We start from the raw sequence: 20,958 nt of genomic DNA, 5'->3' as shown, positions 1-20,958 counted from the left end.
CGTTGACACGAAGAGATGCGGCTTCTTCTTGAGAATAAATAACATTCTTCTCGATCCAGTCCTATTTTCGGGTCGACTTTGATCACGATGGGTGGTGTTGAAGGCTGCTGCATAATCGGCGAGTCAAGGGCATAGTGCTATGCGACATATGTATGAGAACATCATGCGGCTTCCCTCACCCATTCAGAGAGATTACTTGTTGATGCAGTTACAGCTCTTGGGCCGCTAAAAATACCTGGTTTTCAATTTCATTTCAGACGCATAAAGGAAAGGTCTATGCAGGTTATTACCTTTACGCCCGCACATCCAGAAATGGGAAAATATTGAAAGAAACTTTCTATTTTTGGGTACTTTCGCATTGTAAAATGTCAACCCTTCCTGCGAGGACTGATCCTGAGATGGGCGAGGAGTTGGAAAATGTGTTGCGATTAATTAATTTATTGAAGCTGGAAAACTGGGAGATTTCTTAAATACGAAGTGAATCTAGGGAAAGAAATGGTTCAGAGATCGAATCTAATTTTAGGTAACGCAGTCAGGAACAGACTCGCTGACTCTGGAGCCAGGAAAATGAATTAACTATTGCTTTCACTTCCTGCTTTCTCAAAGATCTGCCCACACACACGATGGATGAATGTGCAAGCTATATTTAACTCTGCCAAAATGATTATGTTTATGATTTTGATTAGGTATTAAGATCGAGTTGGGCTTAATTCGATTTTATCCGTATTTATTTTATTTTTTGAGAGTAACCATAATAAAATTCTAAAATATATGATATTACTTTAAGGAAGAACTTTATAATCTAAGGCCTGTCATCCGCACGAGCTCGCATCCTCTCCACGAAGGCTTGCCCCTTGCTTTTTCGATAGCTTTCAAACGGATCATTCATAGAAATTCCAACCCCACGATATAAGTCTCTCTTCTCTCGCACCTCTCCACCGGAAATGGGAGCCTCGATTCCTATACAGAACAGGTAACACTGTATTTTTGGGCCAATTATAATTAGTTTGAAAATACAAAGTGCAAGGAAATACCTTGTTCATTTGCCCCCAAACCACCGGATCCACCCCAGCCCATTTTCTTGAATAATTAAAAATTAAATATCCAATTACATTTTTTTACTGGATTAATAAATTTTCAATTATCAGCTATATTAGAAATTAACCTTGAGAAGTTGGTGACCTCGGTTGGACTCATCTAATTTCGTTTCCATTCCGAGACCTCGCATGCTGTCAAAAATAATAAATGTGATACATGACACTGACTGATGAATGACATTTACAATCAGATAAAAAAACTAATAACTAACCCAAAACTGGGGGGCGTAGGAGACCTTCTCATTGGACCACTAGGAGGACTTCGACTCCTTGATCTGGATCGAGATCGTCTTCTACTTTTACGTCTATTTGATGATGGAGATTTAGATCTGGATCTTCGTCGTTTTGTGGGAGGTGGAGATTTACTATAGGAAGGAAGACATAAAAGTATGTAAATAATGCGGCATTCTAACAATATTATCCGTGCCCTTGCTTAATTTTATTGTTACACACCTCTGATATCGTCTTCTTGGAGGTGATCTTCCAGATGGGGACGAATCACGACGAATTGGACTCGGCGACTTGCTCTTTTGCCTCTTTCCGTCTCGAATATCGTCTTCTTTCTGCTTCCTGGCCATATTCTTGGTCTTGAAGTATTCATACAACCCTAATCGCTCCCAACCTTCGCTATCTCGAGGTCTTTCATGGGAAGGAGCAGCGTAAAATGCTTCTACTGCTTGGATAAGTTTTTCACTGGGCGGGCACGGAGGTGGAAGACGGATATCTTTGGGGTCGATAGGTTTATAGTTGTCGTCTTCAAGCTGAAAAAATTCATAATACATTGTCAGTTTTCACCGTTTTGGCACTACAATTTGTAAATGATAGATTTACCTTTACGAGGGGCACCATCAGTCCTGCAGGTAGTTCATAATACGGGAGTTTAGGCATCAATTCCTTGTCGGACATGGGAGGTGGAAATCCGGGTGGGGGTCGACTGATGTCCAATGGTATTGGTGCGTGCCCTCCATCGGGTCCAGTAGAATCACCAGCAGTTCCCAGCTCTTGGGATGGATGACTTCCTAGAAGGCCAGCACCGGGTCCAAAACTATTTTGAATATCGTTGTTTCGTACCCCTTGTTGCTGAACACTGATTGACTGTTGTCCGATACCAGTCGGAATAACAACGCCGGGAGGAGGCATATTCATTGCGGGTGGGAGTCGAGTATTAGCAGGGGGTGTGCTTAGGAGAGGGGGCTGTTGCTGGTTGAGGAGGCTCACTTGTTGCTGCTGTTGAATTGCAAGTTGTTGCAGTTTTTGCTCTATGCCCTGTAATTCAAAAACACAATTGTCACCATTAACTTGTTTGTTTTATACAGTAGACTATTAATTGCACACGTACCTTAATATTTTGAAGATTATGCTGACAAAATATTTGATGCTGGGCTTGATATCCTTCATATTTTTTCTGAATATTTTGAGCTATTTGGGTCACAACGACATTGTGTCTTTTAAGAAGTTCACCGTGATATTCTAACCACGTGTTGGCAGGGTCTTTCAATTTCTCGACAGCTATTGGGCTCACGTATTGACATTTGGATTCCCAGAGTGCTAGCAGCTTGTCTAACTTTGCTAAATTTTCTTCCTTTCCCATCTCTTTAACTTTCGCATGGGAAAACATCGGAATGACCATGGCTTCCAAAACTTGGCGTAAATCCTCCGCCCCTTTCCGCATACTGCGTATTAAATTATTAAATAATATTTTACAACGAGACCAGGACCAATTTTCATGTAATTTTGAAAACGCTGCATCAATACAATATAGCTAGCTTACCAGTGATGAAGAACGTCGTTGACGAGATAGATTATGTGGAGTCTTTGGTTAAAGCCAGCATTCGGGTCAGTAGTACTGGAGAAATAGTTCGAAATAACATTTAATTTGTATAACTTCCTAATTGCATGTAATTAATCAGGACAAGTTCTCACAACTTCAGCAGATACATGGATAGGAGCTGGTAATGTCGTGGGGTCGAGGTATGTGTGAAGATCCACGCCTTTCCACCAGAGATCGAGTCCTTTGAATAATTAGCACAGATTTATAACTTCATAGTTAGTGCTTATTTCATACTTGAATTTTAATTTCCTTGATATTTTAAAGATTATGCTGAATATAATAAATAAGAGAGCAAAATACCTTTGTACATGTCTCGACGATGGGTTGCAAGGCAGCCTCCAGTTCGACGAGGTCAACATTTAGGTCCGCGGCGAGCTGCTTAATTTCGGCTTCTTGCAGTATCTTGATACCATCGTCGATCTGTTGTTGCTGGTGCGCCATCAAAACTTGATTTTGTGCTGCCAAGTTCTGCTCACTTTGTTTAATCTGTTCTTCGAGGGATACTTTCTGCTTGGAAAGCTTGTCTATTTCTTCATTGACATTTGCAAGGGTTTGGGCCGGCGTGGTAGGCGGTGGGGCGGTAACAGAAGACGAAAGAGGAGGAAGAACAGCAATTTGTTGTGGAGGAGGCAGGTTTTGTTGTGATTGAAAATTTGGATTGAATCCTTGCGGTTGAACTAATCCGGCATTGTCAAATCCTCCGGTGGGGCCAATGTCGAAACGATTCCGGCCAGGAATTCTGTTGTTTTCGAAATTCCTAGGTGGTGGTGGACCTGAATTATTTTGAGAGGGAGGTGGTCCATCGAAGCCTGAATTTCTGGGCCCTCCATCAAATCCTCCTCCCCCTTGATTATTTCGCCCCGGTCTCGCATCAAAATCTCTGGGAGGAGGGTGCTGTTGATTTCTCGACGGTCCACCACCAGAGTCAAATCCCACACCTTGATTTCTTGAAGATGAATTTCGATCGAATGCAAGGCCTTGTTGTGCGCCAGGTGGGTAGTCGAAATCACTAAAGTTTCCTCCTGGAGGACCTTGACCTTGTTTATTATTATCAAACGGTCCACCAAACCGGGGTTGTTGCTGTTGTTGTTGAGGATGAAATGGCATTCTCAATGGTGGCCGCTCAAAATTCTGAAATTGGTTTCCTGGAGGTGGGCCCCTATCGAAACGAGACATGTTATGTCTTGGTGCGGGACCGTCATGCGAGTCGAATGGAAACCGTTGTTGTGGTTGGAATAATTGTCCCCCTCCACCTCCGGCACTATCGCCCATGAAGTTGTTGGGCCCACCAAATCCTCCTCCTCCTTGAGCAGCTTGTTGTTGTTGTTGTTGTTGCTGCTGTATTTGAGCCCGACATTTCAAAATAGATTGTTCCGTCGTTACTCGGTACATGTAGTAATTGTAAAATTCTCCCCCGTAAAGAAATGAAAAACGTGGATTTCCTTGCTGCTTTTGTTTCGTCATTGCTTCAAATTCGCGTCCATTCCTAGCCACGAACACGGCCAATTTGTCAATAATGTTGCGGAGCTCCTCATCTTAAATAACATAAACCAATAATTATTATACACTGATCTTTCAAAATCAAACACTAGTTGTCTTTTCATAAATTACAAAATCACACTTTACATTTTCCAAATTTTCTAATATATCTTGAAAATTACTGTCCTGTCTAAAATGAATCTCACCTTGAGGACCCTGTGGCATATCCATCTCTATCCCTCTCTTTAATAAAGTTAAAGTGCTATACTCACAAAATAATTAACCATTTCATTGTAATTTATTTGTTAATTTGATTATGATCAAAATTATTTCTTTTCTTGTCAACAAACCGGCCTGTCCATAAAACTTGGAGCTGTTTGCCCCAAAATAAATCCCGCGGAAAACGAACTTCCCAATGATGATGGGTGTCAATTTAGTTGTCTGTTTTTTTTTCTAGAATTGGGTTACTAAATAATTAGTCATCATATCGCAATTATTTTTAAATTTTCGTCACTAAATAAATTGTGAGTCAGAATTGTGGCATTGTCATCAGCATAATCCACGTGGGATAAGAAGTGAAGAAATCTCTCTCCTATAAAAGTGGTAAGCATTCTCTTTTTCTGTGCACTCGTGCTCTGTACTTTCCCCGTTTTCGGAGAAATACGCTACTCCTACCCGGGTTATTTAGGTAGGTTGGAAGAAAGGTGGTGGTGGTGGTGGTGGCTCAAGTGAGCGAAAAAAGACGGGAATCTATGTTCAGCAAGTTGTTGGATGGATAGAGGAGAAAGCTGTTTGGGTTGTGCTGGTTGGATGGAATGGAGAAAGTAGGATCATGCAGAGACTTTCTCTGAGCTAGAAGTTGAGTAATTGTCCTTTATTATTGTTTATTACTTTGAACGATATTGCATATTGGATATTTAGACAATAATTTAATTTACTATTTAAATTAAATAGCTTTGTGAAAGTTGGGGAATTTCATTAAATTTGGGATTAATTAAATTTTCCTGTTATAGCAGTACTTGGTAAGTATTAACCATATTTAGCACACAATTGCCAATAATATTGTATCATAACTCATGCTGTCATACGTGACCTAAACGAGTTATCTAGCATCCTTATATTATCCAGTTAATCCAGCCAAACGCTATACTTTCTCTCGCTCGCTCTTCACAATTTCGCATTCCATCCAACCACGGGTTCTCCTTCTTTCTTTAGCAGAGAAGCAGCAAGCAGCCCCCTGAATTCATTCGGGGAAGTTGTGTATAGATCGCCCAACTTTCTACAGAATAGTGCAGTCTTTATACATGCTACATGAATTTCTCGGGTTTTGCAGATCTAACACTGCGCCATTGCCATTAGTTGGAACTCTACTCGCCTTCCTATCTACTACGACCAGTCAGTTGGAGTTGTGGACTGGAACCACTACTACTTCTGTGTTTGGAGAAAGTGGGGACTTGAGCAGCAACGGTAGTCGTTTGCGAACCTCGTGTTTCATTCGGAATCGGGTAACCACCGTCGTCGGATACGTGAATCGGGAGTCTCTACATTTCCCTACTTCTAGAAGAGAGGAGACCTTTTGCAGGCCGATATCTGGCTGGGTGGTCTGAACGGACGGAACGACTAGTACATAGGACTGGCCCTTGACTTTCCCCTCTGACTGAGGGACACAGCTACTGCATTCTATCGCATCATCATCATCGCAAACACTATCGCAATATATCCAGCAACACTTTATTACAAGAAAAAAGAAGGACCTCGACCCACGACTCGACTCAGTCTGCCAGTCGCCGTGCTCCTGGAGCGAACCTTACAAGAAAATATCTCCCACCCGACCGACATTTACCCATAACCTTGAAAATAATATCCATTCAGTCGAGAAGCGGTGGTGGCAGAGAGAAAAAGAGGAAGGAGGAGGATCGGATAATCTGTGGCGTGGCTGGCACCTTGAAGTGAAAGGCGACTCATTATAATTCATCAGAATGGCTGGACGGGTAAGTGTGAGTATATTTTGCTCTTTTTTGTAGGGTGTTGGTAGTTAGATTACTGCACACACCGATTTTCTCTCCGGCATGACACAATTAGATGATGTTACCCGACTATATTCATCACAATTAGACCAGAGATGTATTTGCATATGGAAATTATACTGCTCATGCTCATGATTAAAGTAAGAAATCCACCCAAAAACGTTTAGACTTTCTCTTCTTAAAAAAGTTTTAAAATATAGCCCAACGTAGAAAGTGTGACGTCAAATAAATGAGTTAACACTTTTCATCTCTTCTTCCTTTCTCAGTCTCATCACTCTCAGTCCTAATTTGTGTTAAGAGAATCTCAGAAGAGTTGTTGTTTGACTTTGGAATTGAGGCTTTTTCCGTCTTCCCAACTTTCTATTTTCTTTCTTTCTCTTTCTCTCTCTCCCATTCCACTTGATGGTCGAGTAGTAGTTCGTAAATCAAAAATTTATTTGCAATGGTTGAGTGATAAGAGAGTTTCCTTGTCTCCTGATTGACTCACACCAAAAGTGTTCAGCACACTAGGGCAGTCTTGTTGGAAATTGCGAATTTAAACTCGTCAGGATCCACGAACTCACAATTTCCTAAATAGTTTCTAATTTCTTCACACTACTTTAAATAATATTAGGTTGTGGATTGGGTGGCGTAATGTCACGTCATAATAGTTTGCTTGCAAAATTAATGCAATTTACAAAGTATGGGTGTAAGTTTTGGTTTTCTGAAACAAAGTTTATGACATGTCTGTCGCACGACGCAACACAAATTCTGGTTTTGTAGCAGCAAACTGATGGGAAGAAAGTGTTGGTAACTATTAATTGTGAGTGAAAGGAGGAGGTTGTTTCGGCAGTATATTTGGTTTATTAGGTTGAAGGTGACCGCATCTGCTTCCCTACTGCCCGTTGGCATTAATGAAGAGAATCATAATGAACATGATGGCTTATTCGCTTCGGCAAACTGGCTGTGTTCGTGTAAGAGCATTGCATTTCCATAAATGTCGATCGCTGTGCTAGCCGGGCTATCATTTCCTCCAATAAACCTTCACCCTAATCCAATCCGGTTCGCCAATCTCGGAATTACAGAGATTGCACAAATCCCTCCTCGTCGCTGGATTATTATTAACCTGCGCTTACCAGGGCTCCCGTGAATGTTCCTGGCTTTAGAATAAAGTCCTTCTCGCAACGATGATAAAGTGGAGCCATGTTTTTGCAAGGAGCTTATAATCATTTGCATACATCTGTCAGATAAGATCTTTGCGTTGACCCATTTGTCACGATTTGTCCTCGTAACTACATTATCTCATTTCTCCCTGGAGTGTGGGGACTAACACGACGTTGGCATTATTATTCCCTCCTTTGAGAAGGAAGGTGAGGCAGGAGTGACGTAAGAGAAGGAAGGAAAGAAAGTAGATGATTTAGAGCAGGCAGGAGAAAGTTGGCCGGCTTCGGTGTAGCAACACGCTGGTTTGCAGAATGTGGCACAGCAACAAGGGCTAGGTGGTGGGAATTGAACTCAAGTCCTCCTTTCCGTGCATGGCAGGTGGGTAGTTAAAGGTGCTGGTGCCTGCAGTACCACCAGCATAATCGTCACTTATGCGTCCCAAATGGTTTGGATGCTTTATATCCAGTTCATGAGGAAGAGAGGAGGAGGACATAATATTGAATTACAACCAAACACATTACATTTGCACTGACATTACTCACATCCGAAGCATTACGAATACACTCGCAAACATTTCACCCATTTTACGACTTTGGCCAAATAGTTATTCGCAGCCCAGGTATAGAAAATTCCTTCTTTTTAGGGGACGAGGTTTGCAGGTGGTCGTCGTGTGTTTGGTGTGCAATATTAAGGAATGAACATTTTTTGAACTTTCCCTGCCTTTCTTTGTCGGTTCGTTAGAAGAAAGTGCGAACGAGATAGTGGTCGTCGTCTTAATGTTTGAGTTGAAGGTGGAACGCGGCTTGTGTCTTTTTTGCCTATCTTTTCAGCCCACTTATTACTTCCACCGAGTAGTTTTTAGCCAACGTTGTAGGTATTTTATTCGCTCTCGCTTTTACCATTCATTAAAAATATATGTAGTTGGAGCGGAAAGGACATTTAGTTTGGTGAGGTATGGCGAAAATGGTCGCTCCGCCTGATTTTTAATATTGGACATTTATCTGAACGATTTTTTGCTCCACTTTCGCCCAGCACGGACGAATAACGGGCTGATCGATAACCGTGCCATTACATATTACTTATTGTGTACAAGTTTGACTCGCAAGCAAGCAGGCTATAATTAAAGTTGGTACTCTTAGGAGGGGAGCTTGCGAGGTTGATAATAACAGATCTCGATGCCTTTTGGATATGTGGTAGGGACCCATGAGTGTACTAAAACCCTGAAGTGGTTTAACTCCATGGCCACATTTGCGCCCGCCACACCCACTCAAAAATACCCAAAAAACGCTTTCACTCCAGTTTTCACTCACTCAAATCCACGCCAAAAATCCAATTTTACTCGGATTTTGAAATTTCTTTCACCAATATACTCCCCGATAGTTGCTTTCTTCAATCCAATATCAAACTCAATTTTGCTGATTATTATTTCGCAGGCATAATTTGCCTTGTTGATTGCTACAACAATGCTCATTCAGAAATTTAAATTTTAAAAATACTAAAAATTTCGAAAAAATTGAGTTTGATATTGGATTGAAGAAAGAAACTATCTGGGAGTATAATGGTGAAAGAAATTTCAAAATCCGAGTAAAATTGGATTTTTGGCGTGGATTTGAGTGAGTGAAAACTGGGGTGAAAGCGTTTTTTGGACATTTTTGAGTGGGTGTGGCGGGCGTAAATGTGGCCATGGAGTCAAACCAATTCAGGGTTTTAGTACACTCATGGGTCCCTACCACATATCCAAAGGGCATCAAGATCTGTTATTATCAACCTCGCAAGCTCCCCTCCTTAGCGTTTAATTTATGTTCAGTGTCATGGGTGTGGTTACACAGTTTAGTCTTTTATACTCAGTTCGATGCCCTGGTTAGTTTTTCTTTCACACAGTATCAAATCAATCAGTAAATGACAGTCAAGCCGTTTCCGTTATGTTTGTAATTTCCTCCTATTTTCCATTCTTGTGCATCTGGGGCTTCGTTCTTCATTGTGTAAGAGAAGTAATTTCAGCTCTTTCCGTAACATCCGTTCTGTTGCGAAACTCGTTAAAAAGAAGTTGAGACTTTCTCTTCAAGTACGAGAGAGAAAGAGATGAGATAAAGGCGTGGAGAAAAAAATGCCGTATTTTCCTTTTCGCATTCGTCCATGTAATACCTCCTCCTTCTCGTGCAGTTTGTTTATGTGGTGATCATAAAGGCAAGAAGAAATCTTTTTTAACTGGCATCATAATAACCTCTGTTCAGACTTGGTGAACTAAAATTCTGTAAAATTGGGATAAGACTGGGAGAATAATAACAACAGGAAATTGACTACTACTAGGCCATTGTTGTTATGCTGCCATTGCGTGTTCTGGCGATGACATATTTTGCTTTATAGCTCGAGGGAGCTGCTCCGAGTAGTAAAAAATAGCAAACGAACTATACATCGTTCTACCAGTTATAGAACGAGCACGAATGACATTTACCCAACAACGGTTTTGAGCATATTCTAGTTTTACATTTGTAATATGAGACGAGGAATCCGAGTTTTAAAGTTTGTTTTATGTGCCCTGTGGAGATATTTGGTCCCGACTCAAAAGTGAAAGTACTTAATGCATACATACATACCTTCACAAATATACATACCGACAGACACGACAGGGAACAAAAGATGGTGAAACTACCGGAAAATACCGGGGAATTTGATGTAAAATGACAAAGCTGATGGCTGCTGGGATAAAATAAAATGAGCAAGTGGACTTACCATCGATCCAACACGTCTTCCTTTTTCCTACTTATCTTTCCTCCTCCTCCTCGTCCTCATATCTTGATAGACCTACATCTTTCCAGCAGAAGAGATGTGTGTGTGTAGAAGAGGAGTTAAGTTGCAAGTTTTGTTCCTTCTCAAAACTTGGAGAAAATTATCATGTATGTATGCCATCCATGCCATCAACCATCCATTTTGGTTTGCTCCTCTTAAAAAGCCTTTCACTCTGGAGAAAGGAAGGATTGTGGTTGGTGGTGGTGGAAGAGGATTGGATTTTTGGCTTGCTTTTCGTTAGGTATTACAGCAGCAAACTTTCTACTACCCGGCCACAACTGGTATTATTGGCACGGGTACAACAAACAGGGCTCTGATTTGCGTCGACATTGCGAGTTCTGTGATTTCCCTGCTTCCTTCTTCCCGAGAGTGGCCATTATTACGGGGAAGAGTCGGCTGCCAACTCAACTAAACGTACAGCACAGCATTTTCCTTTTTGCTTTCACCACGTCCACCACCACTACCAGCGCGTCCGAAATGCAATGTTTCTCTGTTAATATTACATCATTTGCATCCTTCCTTCACTACTTTGCTCGGCAGAGTGGAGAACGAGAGGGAAAGGCCATGGGACAACTTGAATGACTATTAGTAGCTCGGACAAAAAGTGAGTTTGTTTGTTTTGCTGGAATTATTATTGTGGTGGCACACATTCGGTTGGGTTGTATTGTTTGTGGTGTATGTACAGCTCTTTCGTGGAGGGTCGGTTGAAGCAGTTTGCGTAGTATTTTCCTTCTCAGGAAGGAGTGGCACATGGGTTAATTATGAAATTGAAATGAAATGTGGCCCGAGAGAAAGTACACTTGAGGGAATTTTTATATCATTTCTTTCTCCTTTCATTAGTGACGTGCTGTTATTCTGGGAGTGTTTGTTCTTTGAAATTCAAGTGGTGCTTCTCGTATGAAATGTGATGGTAGTTTTTAGCTGAATAGAATAAAATTACCATATAGTAGATAGTTTTTGGTGGTTTAAGTAACGAGAGGACCCTCCTCCTTCTGCCTCCTAATAATTTGAGAGGCTTGGCTAGGGGAATAAAGCTGGCATGATTAACCTTATTTCATTTCCTGTAGAAAATAATAATCCTCTCACTAACTAAAAACCCTGATCCGGCTTAGCTGGTGGCTCAACTCTCATCATATGTGCATGAAACTGGTTATATCTAGCTTATTTATTATCGTCTACGTACGTACGCGTACATGTTGAGCTATTCCTTTTCAACAGGCTTTTGCTCATCCCTGTGTCTCGTAGTAGAAACTTGTCATCCACTCCGGACAGGCAACGACCACTTGAGTAATGCTTCCCGACGAGATGTCAATCACATACAAAATCAATTTGCTTTCCCTCCCTGCTCGTCCCGTAGGCACGTATTGAATTGACGTCATGTAATGAAATCTGAAATTTTGACAAGCCATTTCAGTTCGACTTAACCTTATTCGATTTTTTATATAAAGTTACGCAAATCTAGTTCGAAGTTGGATGGAAAATGGGCGTGGACTCGAATGTGAAATATGTAATGTCCAAATGTATGATAGTGGAAGAAGAGGGTTTGGTTCTTTGGGCGTTGGAATATTAGTCAAAATTACACAAGTGCGTGTAATTGCACAAATTGAACCAATTTAGTTGAAGAATGTGTGAGCCGCTCTCTCTCTCTCTCTCCGCTAATGAAACTCATAAAGAGAAAATTACCCCAGAGTCTTGGATCAAGTTACACAAAGTGAGGGATTAATAACCCTTCTGCAAGTACAGAAGGAGGATGTTTACCCACTTCTTATTAAACGATATTGAGCATGAGATTGGATTATGGAAAGCAGCCATGATATCACATCCATCCAACCGAAGGATGCCTTTGGCGTGTATAAAATATGATATTGTACAATATTGCCAAAGTCCAATCCCACCGAGGACGAGGAGGAGGAGGGCGTGGTGGCTGCTTCGAGAGACTCGTACGTACTTGGCTTCACTTTCTTTCACTAACAAGAGCTCAAGATCAAAGAGTCTTCTTTTTCCTAAGCTTTTACAATCTTGCGAGATGAAGATGAATGAATTTTGTCTGTGCACTGTCCTGAACGAGCGAACTGCTACAACTTCGAAATCCACCACCACCACTTGCTCTATTTCTAAGCTGCCTGCCACGCTACGTTATTGGGTGTGTGCCTCTGGGTCATCCTCTTATCAAAACTCTCCACCACTCAAGTAGACGAATTCTTCTACCTCCAACTTTTCTTGTCCGGCAATCTTCTCTTCCAGGCAAAAGTTGGGGTTTGTTTGTACTGTTTGTATTTTTTTCTTTGCTACTTTTTTTGCCATCTGTCTACCATTTGGTGTTGGACGTGTTTGTTGATGTTGATACATTAAACTTAAGACACGGGATCAAAACCAGGCATCAAGCAGGCGTAGCCACTCAAGATGAATTTTTCTGTAGCTCTACTTGGTCCGAGTAAACCAGGAGAAAAGAGAAAGTAAGACGTTGCTAAATGAAACTTGGGAGACGATAGCAGTCAACTCAAGTTGGCTTATCGGGCCAGGTGTACTTTGCTCAACTCTTTTCCAACGCCTTGTTGTTTCATTCCATTACGTGGATACGTCCGCTAGCCCGACCGACGACCAGGTGAAAGCTTAGTCGAGGCACATAAATCATTCACCCAAGAGCGAGAGAGAAACGGCTCTATAGCTGCGAAAACAAATGGAATTATAGCAACAAACAATGCTCTTTTTTAGTTCTGAGCCGCCTCGTTTTATTGTACGGAACGGAAATACTGTACAATTTTAATATTTTCAAATACACGAACGAGGCGGAATATCACCTCACCAATTCTTCGTTATTTATTATTCTGCCCGAGTTTGTAGCTTTGATTCATGTGTGCCATACCTGCATAACTGCTCGACACGGACGTAGACAAACGCCTCAAGAATAGATGACATTAAAGGAAACGAGCTTATCCGAAAAAAACTTTCTTCTGTTGGTGGTTTGTGCGTGGTCGATTTTGACTTGATTAGGAGGAAAGAGTCGACTTCTGCTCCACAATTGTATATGTAGGACCACACTGTTTAAAATCTATATAGAGTCGTAAATAGTTGGAGAAGAAATATGGTCGAGTCATTCTCTCATTCTGTTATTACTTTGGGAGAAAAGTTGTTATGGGGAGGAGGAGAAGAGAAAGGTTGACATTTGATAGTGAGACTCTATTATCTCGCCTTCTTGCCGGATTCTTCCACCAAGAAGGAGAGATCGGCCACTTACTTACTCCACGTTCCTTCTCCATTTCTTCCCTTGTGAGAAAGTGGGCAATTAATATTCGAAACACAGCCGCATATTCTCGCTTTGTGCATGTCGCCTATGCCAGCCCGACGTCTTTGTGGATATTGTTAGGAGGGGACTCTAATTTTGTACGAATAAACACTCTTTGTTGGCACTGCTTTCATTGTGGGAATTGGACATTTAGATTTCCGTTTGAAATTCTGTTAACCCATGTTACTCTCCTCTACACGGCATTCACTTCGTCACATCGGGGGAGCGAGTGTGGAAGGAGAAAGTTGAAATGTGAGTGAGGTTGACGTGTGTGCGTTGGTGTCAGATTCGGCAACATTTCATGAAAGATTTGAAGTGATATTATTCATGACGAGGAATTGATGCAGAGCGACTGTTTATTTGCATATTCGAATATTTGAGGAGGCGTTTTCTCTCTCTTGTTGACCAAGCTGACAAAAGCAAAGCAAATACGCCTCGTTAGTTCATGGTTGGTCGACGAATCAGCGTAGTTGTTGTTGCATACCAAGTAAATAATGGATCATCGCTTGTGGTAGGATCGGTGGGTCAGATGGATTCTGTGATGGGAGAAAGTTTCTAGTTTCCTGGGGTAATTCTGTACTGAGGCCGAGTGTGAATATGTATACTTGCTCCTGTTTTCTGCATGGTTGAGCTCGTACAAATACAACAAACTGCATTTGCGAATCGGCGGACGTGATGGTGGTGCAGCATACTAATAAATAAGCCTAGTTTTCCGTCCCAGTCGTTTCTCTCTTTCTCTCTATGCACACAAAATCGGATTTAGCGTTTAGCTTTACATACAACAAAGATCTTGTTTAGACTTTTGGCCCGAAAAGAAAAATTGCCTGCTCGTACGTTCGAATTTTTCGAATGGAGAGAGAAGGATGACGACTTTATGAAATTTAACTTTCACCAAACTCTGTTCTGCATGTTAACCTCTCTCGAGAATTGAGTCTTTGTTGTTTGCTTGTACAACATCGACCCGCGTGGCTGACATTTATGCCCTTTGACCTCGTTATTCACTCTCAAAGTTCAGTTTCGTACAAAACTTTTGTACTAAATTTTGTCTTGTTTTGCAGCGGTTGCAAGTGGTGCGATGTCCGTCCGACGCTCTTTCTCTGACCAATTGTGCCATCGTGAGTCCGCAGGATTTCCCTGGAGGGTGAGTTGACTATTCTACTTTCTATTTTCTCGTATTCATTCTGGTCATGGTTCTTTGTTTTTGCGTAATAAATATGCCACAGGCCAGCACGACCACTGCCATCAGTGAGTAAATAGAAAGTTTTTTTTGTCTTGAAGAAAGTATATAGTCGACCCTTGTAGATAAATAAAGTAATCAATACAGAGACGCAGCAGTGGTGGCAGGTCAACGGGAGAAAGTGGTGTCTTGTTTCTTGAGGTTTTCTGAACCGTAACCGTCACGAAGCAATCTACTTTCTAAACTAGCCAGGACAGAAGCAGATGGTGCATTATTATTCTCATTTCATTTGATGAGTTTCTTTTTCCTTGTTCGTTTGGACAGGGACAACTAGATATTTAGCCAGGCATAGATATCCTCAAGGCAAAGTTAATATGTACTGGTCCTGTTTTTATAGTCCTACTACTTACATTTTCTAGTGGTAGGAAATATCCTGAATGGAAATGGAAATATCTAGTGGTAGTGGTACTAATCTTGCTTCCTGTCATGTCGCCATGTTATGTTTGGGATGAAAAAAGTTATTATCTTGCGAACGATATATTGCTTTTTTCAATATGTTTATATTTGTCTTGTAGGGATCCTCGGAATCGACAGCACGTAAGAGTGTGCCCTGCAGGAGTGTCGGATCGAACTCTGCTTATTTTCACGATACGTCAAAGCCCAGGTAAAGTAAGACAAGGAAGTAAAATAAGTTGACATTTCTAATTTAAAATAAGGACTCTGAAAATTGCATCGTTGGCTGGAGTTTTGTCGAGAGTTATCTATTTCTGCATGTGTTTTTGTATTCCTTCTGATAATAAATAAATATATCAATGTATTTTATATGTGTGATCGATAATAATTCAATTCTTTGTTTGTTGAACTTCCTGTAGAAGTAAAGCCTGGCACAATTGGATTGAGTCTCACTCAGAGAAAGTTTGCCACCGCCTCGATTGGGCAGGATATGGATGTGTTCCCGTATGAATTCGATCGACAGACGGCATGCTGTGCCTCTGTCTCGCTGGATGTTGACTTTCTCCAGAAAAAACAGTGAGATAGAGATATGAAATTATGTGCTCGACCTTTTTTCTTCATCCTTCCCTTTTCGATACACAGGTCGACGGCTGAACCCTACGACACAGATGCGATGGCTGAAGAGTTTAAATCTCAATTTGCTGGACAAGCGTTTCATGTCGGGATGCCGCTCGCGTTCAGCTTTATGGACAAAAAGTTGCTTTCACTCGCTGTGAAAGAAATGGAAGGTTTGTTAAGATCGGATTTTTTGGTTGTTGTTTTATAGAATTATTTAAGAATAATTTTTGCAATGATTAATCGTGTAGTGGCTGACACAACACCTCTGAAGTCTGGAGGAGATGTCAAGGTGGCCAAAGGAGATATCGGCCTCCTCTTGCCCAACACAAAAGTAACCTTTGACAAAGGCGAAGGTTCCACTGTGAACTTAACGGGAAAGTCGAAAGGGAAAGTGACACGACAATCTATCATCAATCCCACTTGGGACTTTCAACGGATGGGAATCGGTGGTTTGGACAAAGAATTCAATGCAATCTTTCGCCGAGCCTTTGCATCCCGAGTCTTCCCACCCGAAGTGGTTGAGCAGTTGGGATGTAAGCATGTCAAAGGGATTTTGTTATATGGGTGAGTAAGATGAAGGCGGATTTTTTGGTGTATGTCGTGATATCAGAAAAGTCGTCTCAAACGTTAGAACTTGTTTTACAGTCCCCCTGGGACGGGCAAGACATTGATGGCCAGACAGATCGGCAAAATGCTCAACGCCAAAGATCCCAAAATTGTGAATGGGTAAGTAATTTGGTTACCCTGCTACACGAAGTGAAGATATATGACAATGTGTCATTTTTCAATTTTCAGGCCTGAAATTCTGGACAAGTATGTGGGTCAGTCTGAGGCCAACATCCGTCTCCTCTTTGCTGATGCGGAGGAGGAGGAGAGGAGATTAGGACCCAACTCGGGGCTTCATATTATCATCTTCGACGAAATTGACGCCATTTGCAAGTCCCGAGGCAGCAGTGGAGGTAGCACCGGAGTCAATGATACCGTGGTTAATCAGCTCCTCTCAAAAATTGATGGGGTTGAACAACTCAATAATATTCTCGTGATTGGGATGACCAACAGAAGAGATATGATGGACGAGGCGTTGCTTCGACCCGGACGACTTGAGGCAAGGAACTATCATGCTATTAGATGTATGGTAGGCAGCAGTATCAACGTGTACACTAATGAATGATATCCATTTGTATAGGTTCAAATGGAAATTGGACTGCCAAATGAGACGGGCAGGAAAGAGATTTTAAAAATTCACACCGCTTTAATGAGGCAACATGGAAAGCTTGCTGACGACGTTTCCCTTGACGTATGCAAATCATAAATATATCTCATCTATAATTTTCTACTTTGATATATGTATGTACCACAATTTTATTGGATTTTCTGAACGTTTTCAGGAATTGGCCGCACTTACCAAGAATTTCAGTGGAGCTGAAATTGAAGGTCTTGTTCGTGCAGGTATGAAATTAAGAAAAATAAGAATTAATTTAATTAAGCAATCCTAATAGCCTGATAATTTATATATTTCTATACGTGCAGCACAATCCACTGCCATGAACAGGTTAATTAAGGTACGGCTATTTTTGAGTAATGAAAGGCAAAGTTTATAATAGGATGATACTAATTTTTTTGTTTCTTTTTCCCGACTTATCAAGGCCGCTTCGAAAGTAGAGGTTGATCCTCAGGCAATGGAAAAATTGAGAATTTCAAGATCCGATTTCCTTAATGCGTTGGAGAACGATGTTAAACCTGCGTTTGGAACGAGTCAAGAAACACTTCAAGTTATGCTCAGCCGAGGAATTATCAATTGGGGAGCTCCAGTTTCCCACGTTCTGGAGGATGGAATGCTGTTGATTCAGCAGGTTAGTAGAACTGATTATTACTTGTTACTATTCACATGAACACCGAATCTCTAATCTAACAATTTGTGTAGGCGAGAAGCACAGAAAGTTCCGGTTTAGTCAGTGTACTCCTCGAAGGTCCACACAATGCCGGAAAGACAGCTTTAGCTGCCCAGTTAGCAAAGAATTCCGACTTCCCCTTCATCAAGATTTGCAGTCCTGAAGATATGGTCGGATTTTCAGGTAATATTACTTTCCCTCAAATAAAATATAATAGAGAAATATAAGATTTAAATATGAATACATTTTAAACTTAATTTCCTAATCCTTTTCAGAAAGTGCAAAGTGTATGCAAATCCGAAAGGTGCGTGAACAACTTATGAATAAAGGCAGTGAGATCATTGCACGGTATACTGATAAAACTATTAATTACCTGCTGTATTGCAGGTGTTTGACGATGCATACAAGTCATCAGTTAGTTGTATCCTTGTCGACAACATTGAGCGTCTGTTGGATTACGGTTCCATTGGTCCACGTTATTCTAACTTGACGTTACAAGCACTTCTCGTATTGCTGAAGAAGCAACCCCCAAAAGGAAGAAAGCTCTTGGTTATCTGCACCTCTTCAAGAAAGTACGTTGATCCTAATTAATTTAACACTAATTATCATATTGTATTATATGTAAAACTGTAAGTACAAATTTTGCAATGTTCAGGAGCGTCCTACAAGAGATGGAAATGTTGTCCGCGTTCACTGCCGTACTTCACGTGCCCAATCTGAGCGAGCCGAAACACATGATCACCGTTTTAGAAGAGTCAGACGCATTCACCAAACAGGAAGTTCAATCCATTGCTCGGTCCATTGAAGGCAGAAGGTTAAAAGAAATTACTATTAAAATGTACATTTAAAAGTGAAATGTTTGTAATTTGTGATTTATTTACCTTGCAGAATTTTCATTGGAATCGCAAAACTGTTGGGAGTGATTGACTTGGTTCGACAAACCGAAGGAGATTACAGAGTTTCCAAGTTCTTATCGAAGTTGGAGGAGGAAGATGCCATCGAGCTCCGCGGTTAGGAATATTGTGTAAGTCATAAATACGTACTTTTCTCTCCGTGGGAGATTAAATGATACCAAAATTTATATTTATTTATTATATAACCTTTTGCAGTTGCCCCCAACCCCCTCGCCTAGCTTATTTCTAGTAAGACAACCATTCTTGGATTACTTGTCTTACTGGAAACATCTTGGTGAATCGGTTGAAACTTGCCTACACGATTGCTGGCCGCTGGTTGCGGTAAGTTGTGCGTTGGAATTTTGTTAAAGTTTTCTATTTACTTCATTAGTATACTAAATTCGTGTAATTGTGCATTGCATTGCAGTTGATAGTTGGCGGTGGGGTTGGAGGGCTGTTTGGAGTTGCTGTTGGAATTGCCGTTGGACTAACTTTAGGTAATAATTGCATATTTACTGAAATCATAGCAGAGGTTTTAATTTAAACTTTGTATTTTTACAGGAATAATCGTAGGGACAATTGTAGGTGTAACTTTCGGAATAATTATAGGTTTCATAGTTGGAGAAAACGGCAAATCGAACGGTCATCCAAAAAAGTCAAAAATGGAGAAAGAAGATGAGGAATGGCTTGCTTGGATAATGGCAGCGCAGTCAGCTCAATCTCAACCTTAAATTTATGTATGTAACTCTGTATTAGTATCTCAGGCTGCGTCTTAGTTGAATGTGGTTTGACGTATGTAATGTATGTCTTGTTGTGTGAAACTTTTCGATTTATCTGTGTACGTATCATATTACTTATTCTATTACAACGACATGTGTTCTAAGGATGCCGACAGATGATAAGATCGACTACATATTACTGTCAACGGGTTGACACATTGTGATATATTACCTCAAGATTATCTCATGCATCTTCATTTCGACATTTATTAGGAATGACATCGTGCGTCGTGGGATATTATATGGTTACCGAACATGCACTATGCCATTCCTGAAAATTTATTATTATTTCTATTTTGTGATTCAACAACCAACTCATTCTACTTTCCCCCATTTATTTATTAACTTATTATCAATTGTTCTTTCGCTGAAGAAATTGAAAACATTCCTCATGTACTTTCCGGTTGAATGTATATATGGACAAAGTAAGTACTGTTGTATTGTCATGATATCAAACATTTGTGTAATACTAACAGAATATTGTACCTTGTAGTTGTAAGAAGGTTATGAAATATGCAATATAAGTAACCACTTATTAGTAGGCACTCAATTGTTCCTCGCCCTGTCTAGACAGATCCTATAGATACATAAATGTAGATAGATACTGTATATGTCACTCTGTAAATGTAGATAAGACGGCCATTAAGTGTGTCGATGCTTGGTCATGATGATCACAAATCAATTCCTCACAAATACATGTAGCACCTAAATTACACTCCATGCTATTAAAAATCCATGCATAAAAACACATTATCACGGGATTGTTGACAAGAATGGTCGTCTCTCCTTCATAATTGATTGATTAATTGATTATTCGTATAATAATCTATGACGAGTTGTCCTATAAAATATTGAGATGATGTTTCAATAATTGATTAGTAAATACTTGCCAACACTCAATAATGATCAATGTTATGCAATCAGCAATACAAGCGGTAAACTATTACTGTTCGACTTCATAGGAGAATTGACGTAGCTAGACTATTGGATAAGCTTCTGTTTTACAATTAATTTGAAACATTCGAATGACAGCTAATTCCTACTAATGTGAAATGCTGGGAGATTTGTGGTGCTACATACTTGTACATAAAAAATCGGATCTTGTGAGCATTTAGCTTAAATAATGCAGTGTCGATGTTTGTGCTGTGTGTATGTATATATAATAATTAAGATGTAATCGTGTGATGTAACGCTATGTCAATATTTATTAAGTACTTACAGGTAAAAAAAATGTTTAAACCCTATTGGCTTTATGTATTTATGAAAAATTCCGTCTGTAAATACAATTATTTACGTTTTTGTCAGTTTAGTTTTTAGGGGAGGAGTGAAAGAAATGGAAGCAAAAAAATGTAATACTGTAGTCTCAAAATTATCCAAAAAACGGACTGTTCATGCCATGTCGTCAGAGAAAGGAACTTGTCGGACTAACTAACTATTAGATTACAATAAATACATACGTTAGAAAAAAAGTAGATGGAATTGTATTTCTGAAT

At 40.4% G+C, this 20,958-nt stretch overlaps 2 protein-coding genes across 6 annotated transcripts; one reads left to right on the top strand and one right to left on the bottom strand.

The window, feature by feature from the left end:
• Window positions 1-706: 706 nt before the first annotated feature.
• Window positions 707-4,777, bottom strand: LOC110860584 (calcium homeostasis endoplasmic reticulum protein). The gene is made up of 11 exons (XM_022109648.2): window positions 4,614-4,777; window positions 3,229-4,463; window positions 3,021-3,109; window positions 2,869-2,943; window positions 2,437-2,770; window positions 1,929-2,363; window positions 1,551-1,858; window positions 1,310-1,462; window positions 1,166-1,229; window positions 1,035-1,080; window positions 707-960 (listed from the first exon to the last, which is right to left on the bottom strand). Exons 1-11 carry the CDS (start codon window positions 4,636-4,638, stop codon window positions 803-805), a joined length of 2,922 nt encoding a protein of 973 aa, XP_021965340.1. The 5' UTR covers window positions 4,639-4,777; the 3' UTR covers window positions 707-802.
• Window positions 4,778-4,852: 75 nt separating this feature from the next.
• On the top strand, window positions 4,853-20,937 carry LOC110860717 (vesicle-fusing ATPase 1). 5 transcript variants are annotated; one of them, XM_022109811.2, is made up of 21 exons: window positions 4,853-5,010; window positions 5,741-6,398; window positions 14,712-14,794; window positions 15,406-15,494; window positions 15,703-15,859; window positions 15,926-16,071; window positions 16,150-16,465; window positions 16,547-16,627; window positions 16,697-17,006; window positions 17,088-17,198; window positions 17,290-17,350; window positions 17,432-17,463; window positions 17,548-17,754; window positions 17,826-17,976; window positions 18,069-18,097; window positions 18,181-18,365; window positions 18,449-18,607; window positions 18,682-18,817; window positions 18,903-19,028; window positions 19,114-19,183; window positions 19,248-20,937. In XM_022109811.2, exons 2-18 carry the CDS (start codon window positions 6,387-6,389, stop codon window positions 18,806-18,808), a joined length of 2,256 nt encoding a protein of 751 aa, XP_021965503.1. In that variant the 5' UTR covers window positions 4,853-5,010; window positions 5,741-6,386; the 3' UTR covers window positions 18,809-18,817; window positions 18,903-19,028; window positions 19,114-19,183; window positions 19,248-20,937. The 5 variants fall into 5 exon arrangements, with proteins under 5 accessions (XP_021965503.1, XP_021965502.1, XP_035716352.1 ...); XM_022109810.2 differs by having other exon boundaries at window positions 5,741-6,404; XM_035860459.1 differs by having other exon boundaries at window positions 5,741-6,404; window positions 18,903-19,035.
• The last annotated feature ends 21 nt before the right edge of the window (window positions 20,938-20,958 follow it).

The sequence above is a fragment of the Folsomia candida genome, unplaced genomic scaffold (genome assembly GCF_002217175.1).
Source record: "Folsomia candida strain VU population unplaced genomic scaffold, ASM221717v1 Fcan01_Sc033, whole genome shotgun sequence".
Classification (NCBI taxonomy): domain Eukaryota; kingdom Metazoa; phylum Arthropoda; class Collembola; order Entomobryomorpha; family Isotomidae; genus Folsomia; species Folsomia candida.
The sequence above is the reverse complement of the archived record's forward strand: the minus strand, read 5'-3'. Positions and strand labels throughout refer to the sequence as shown.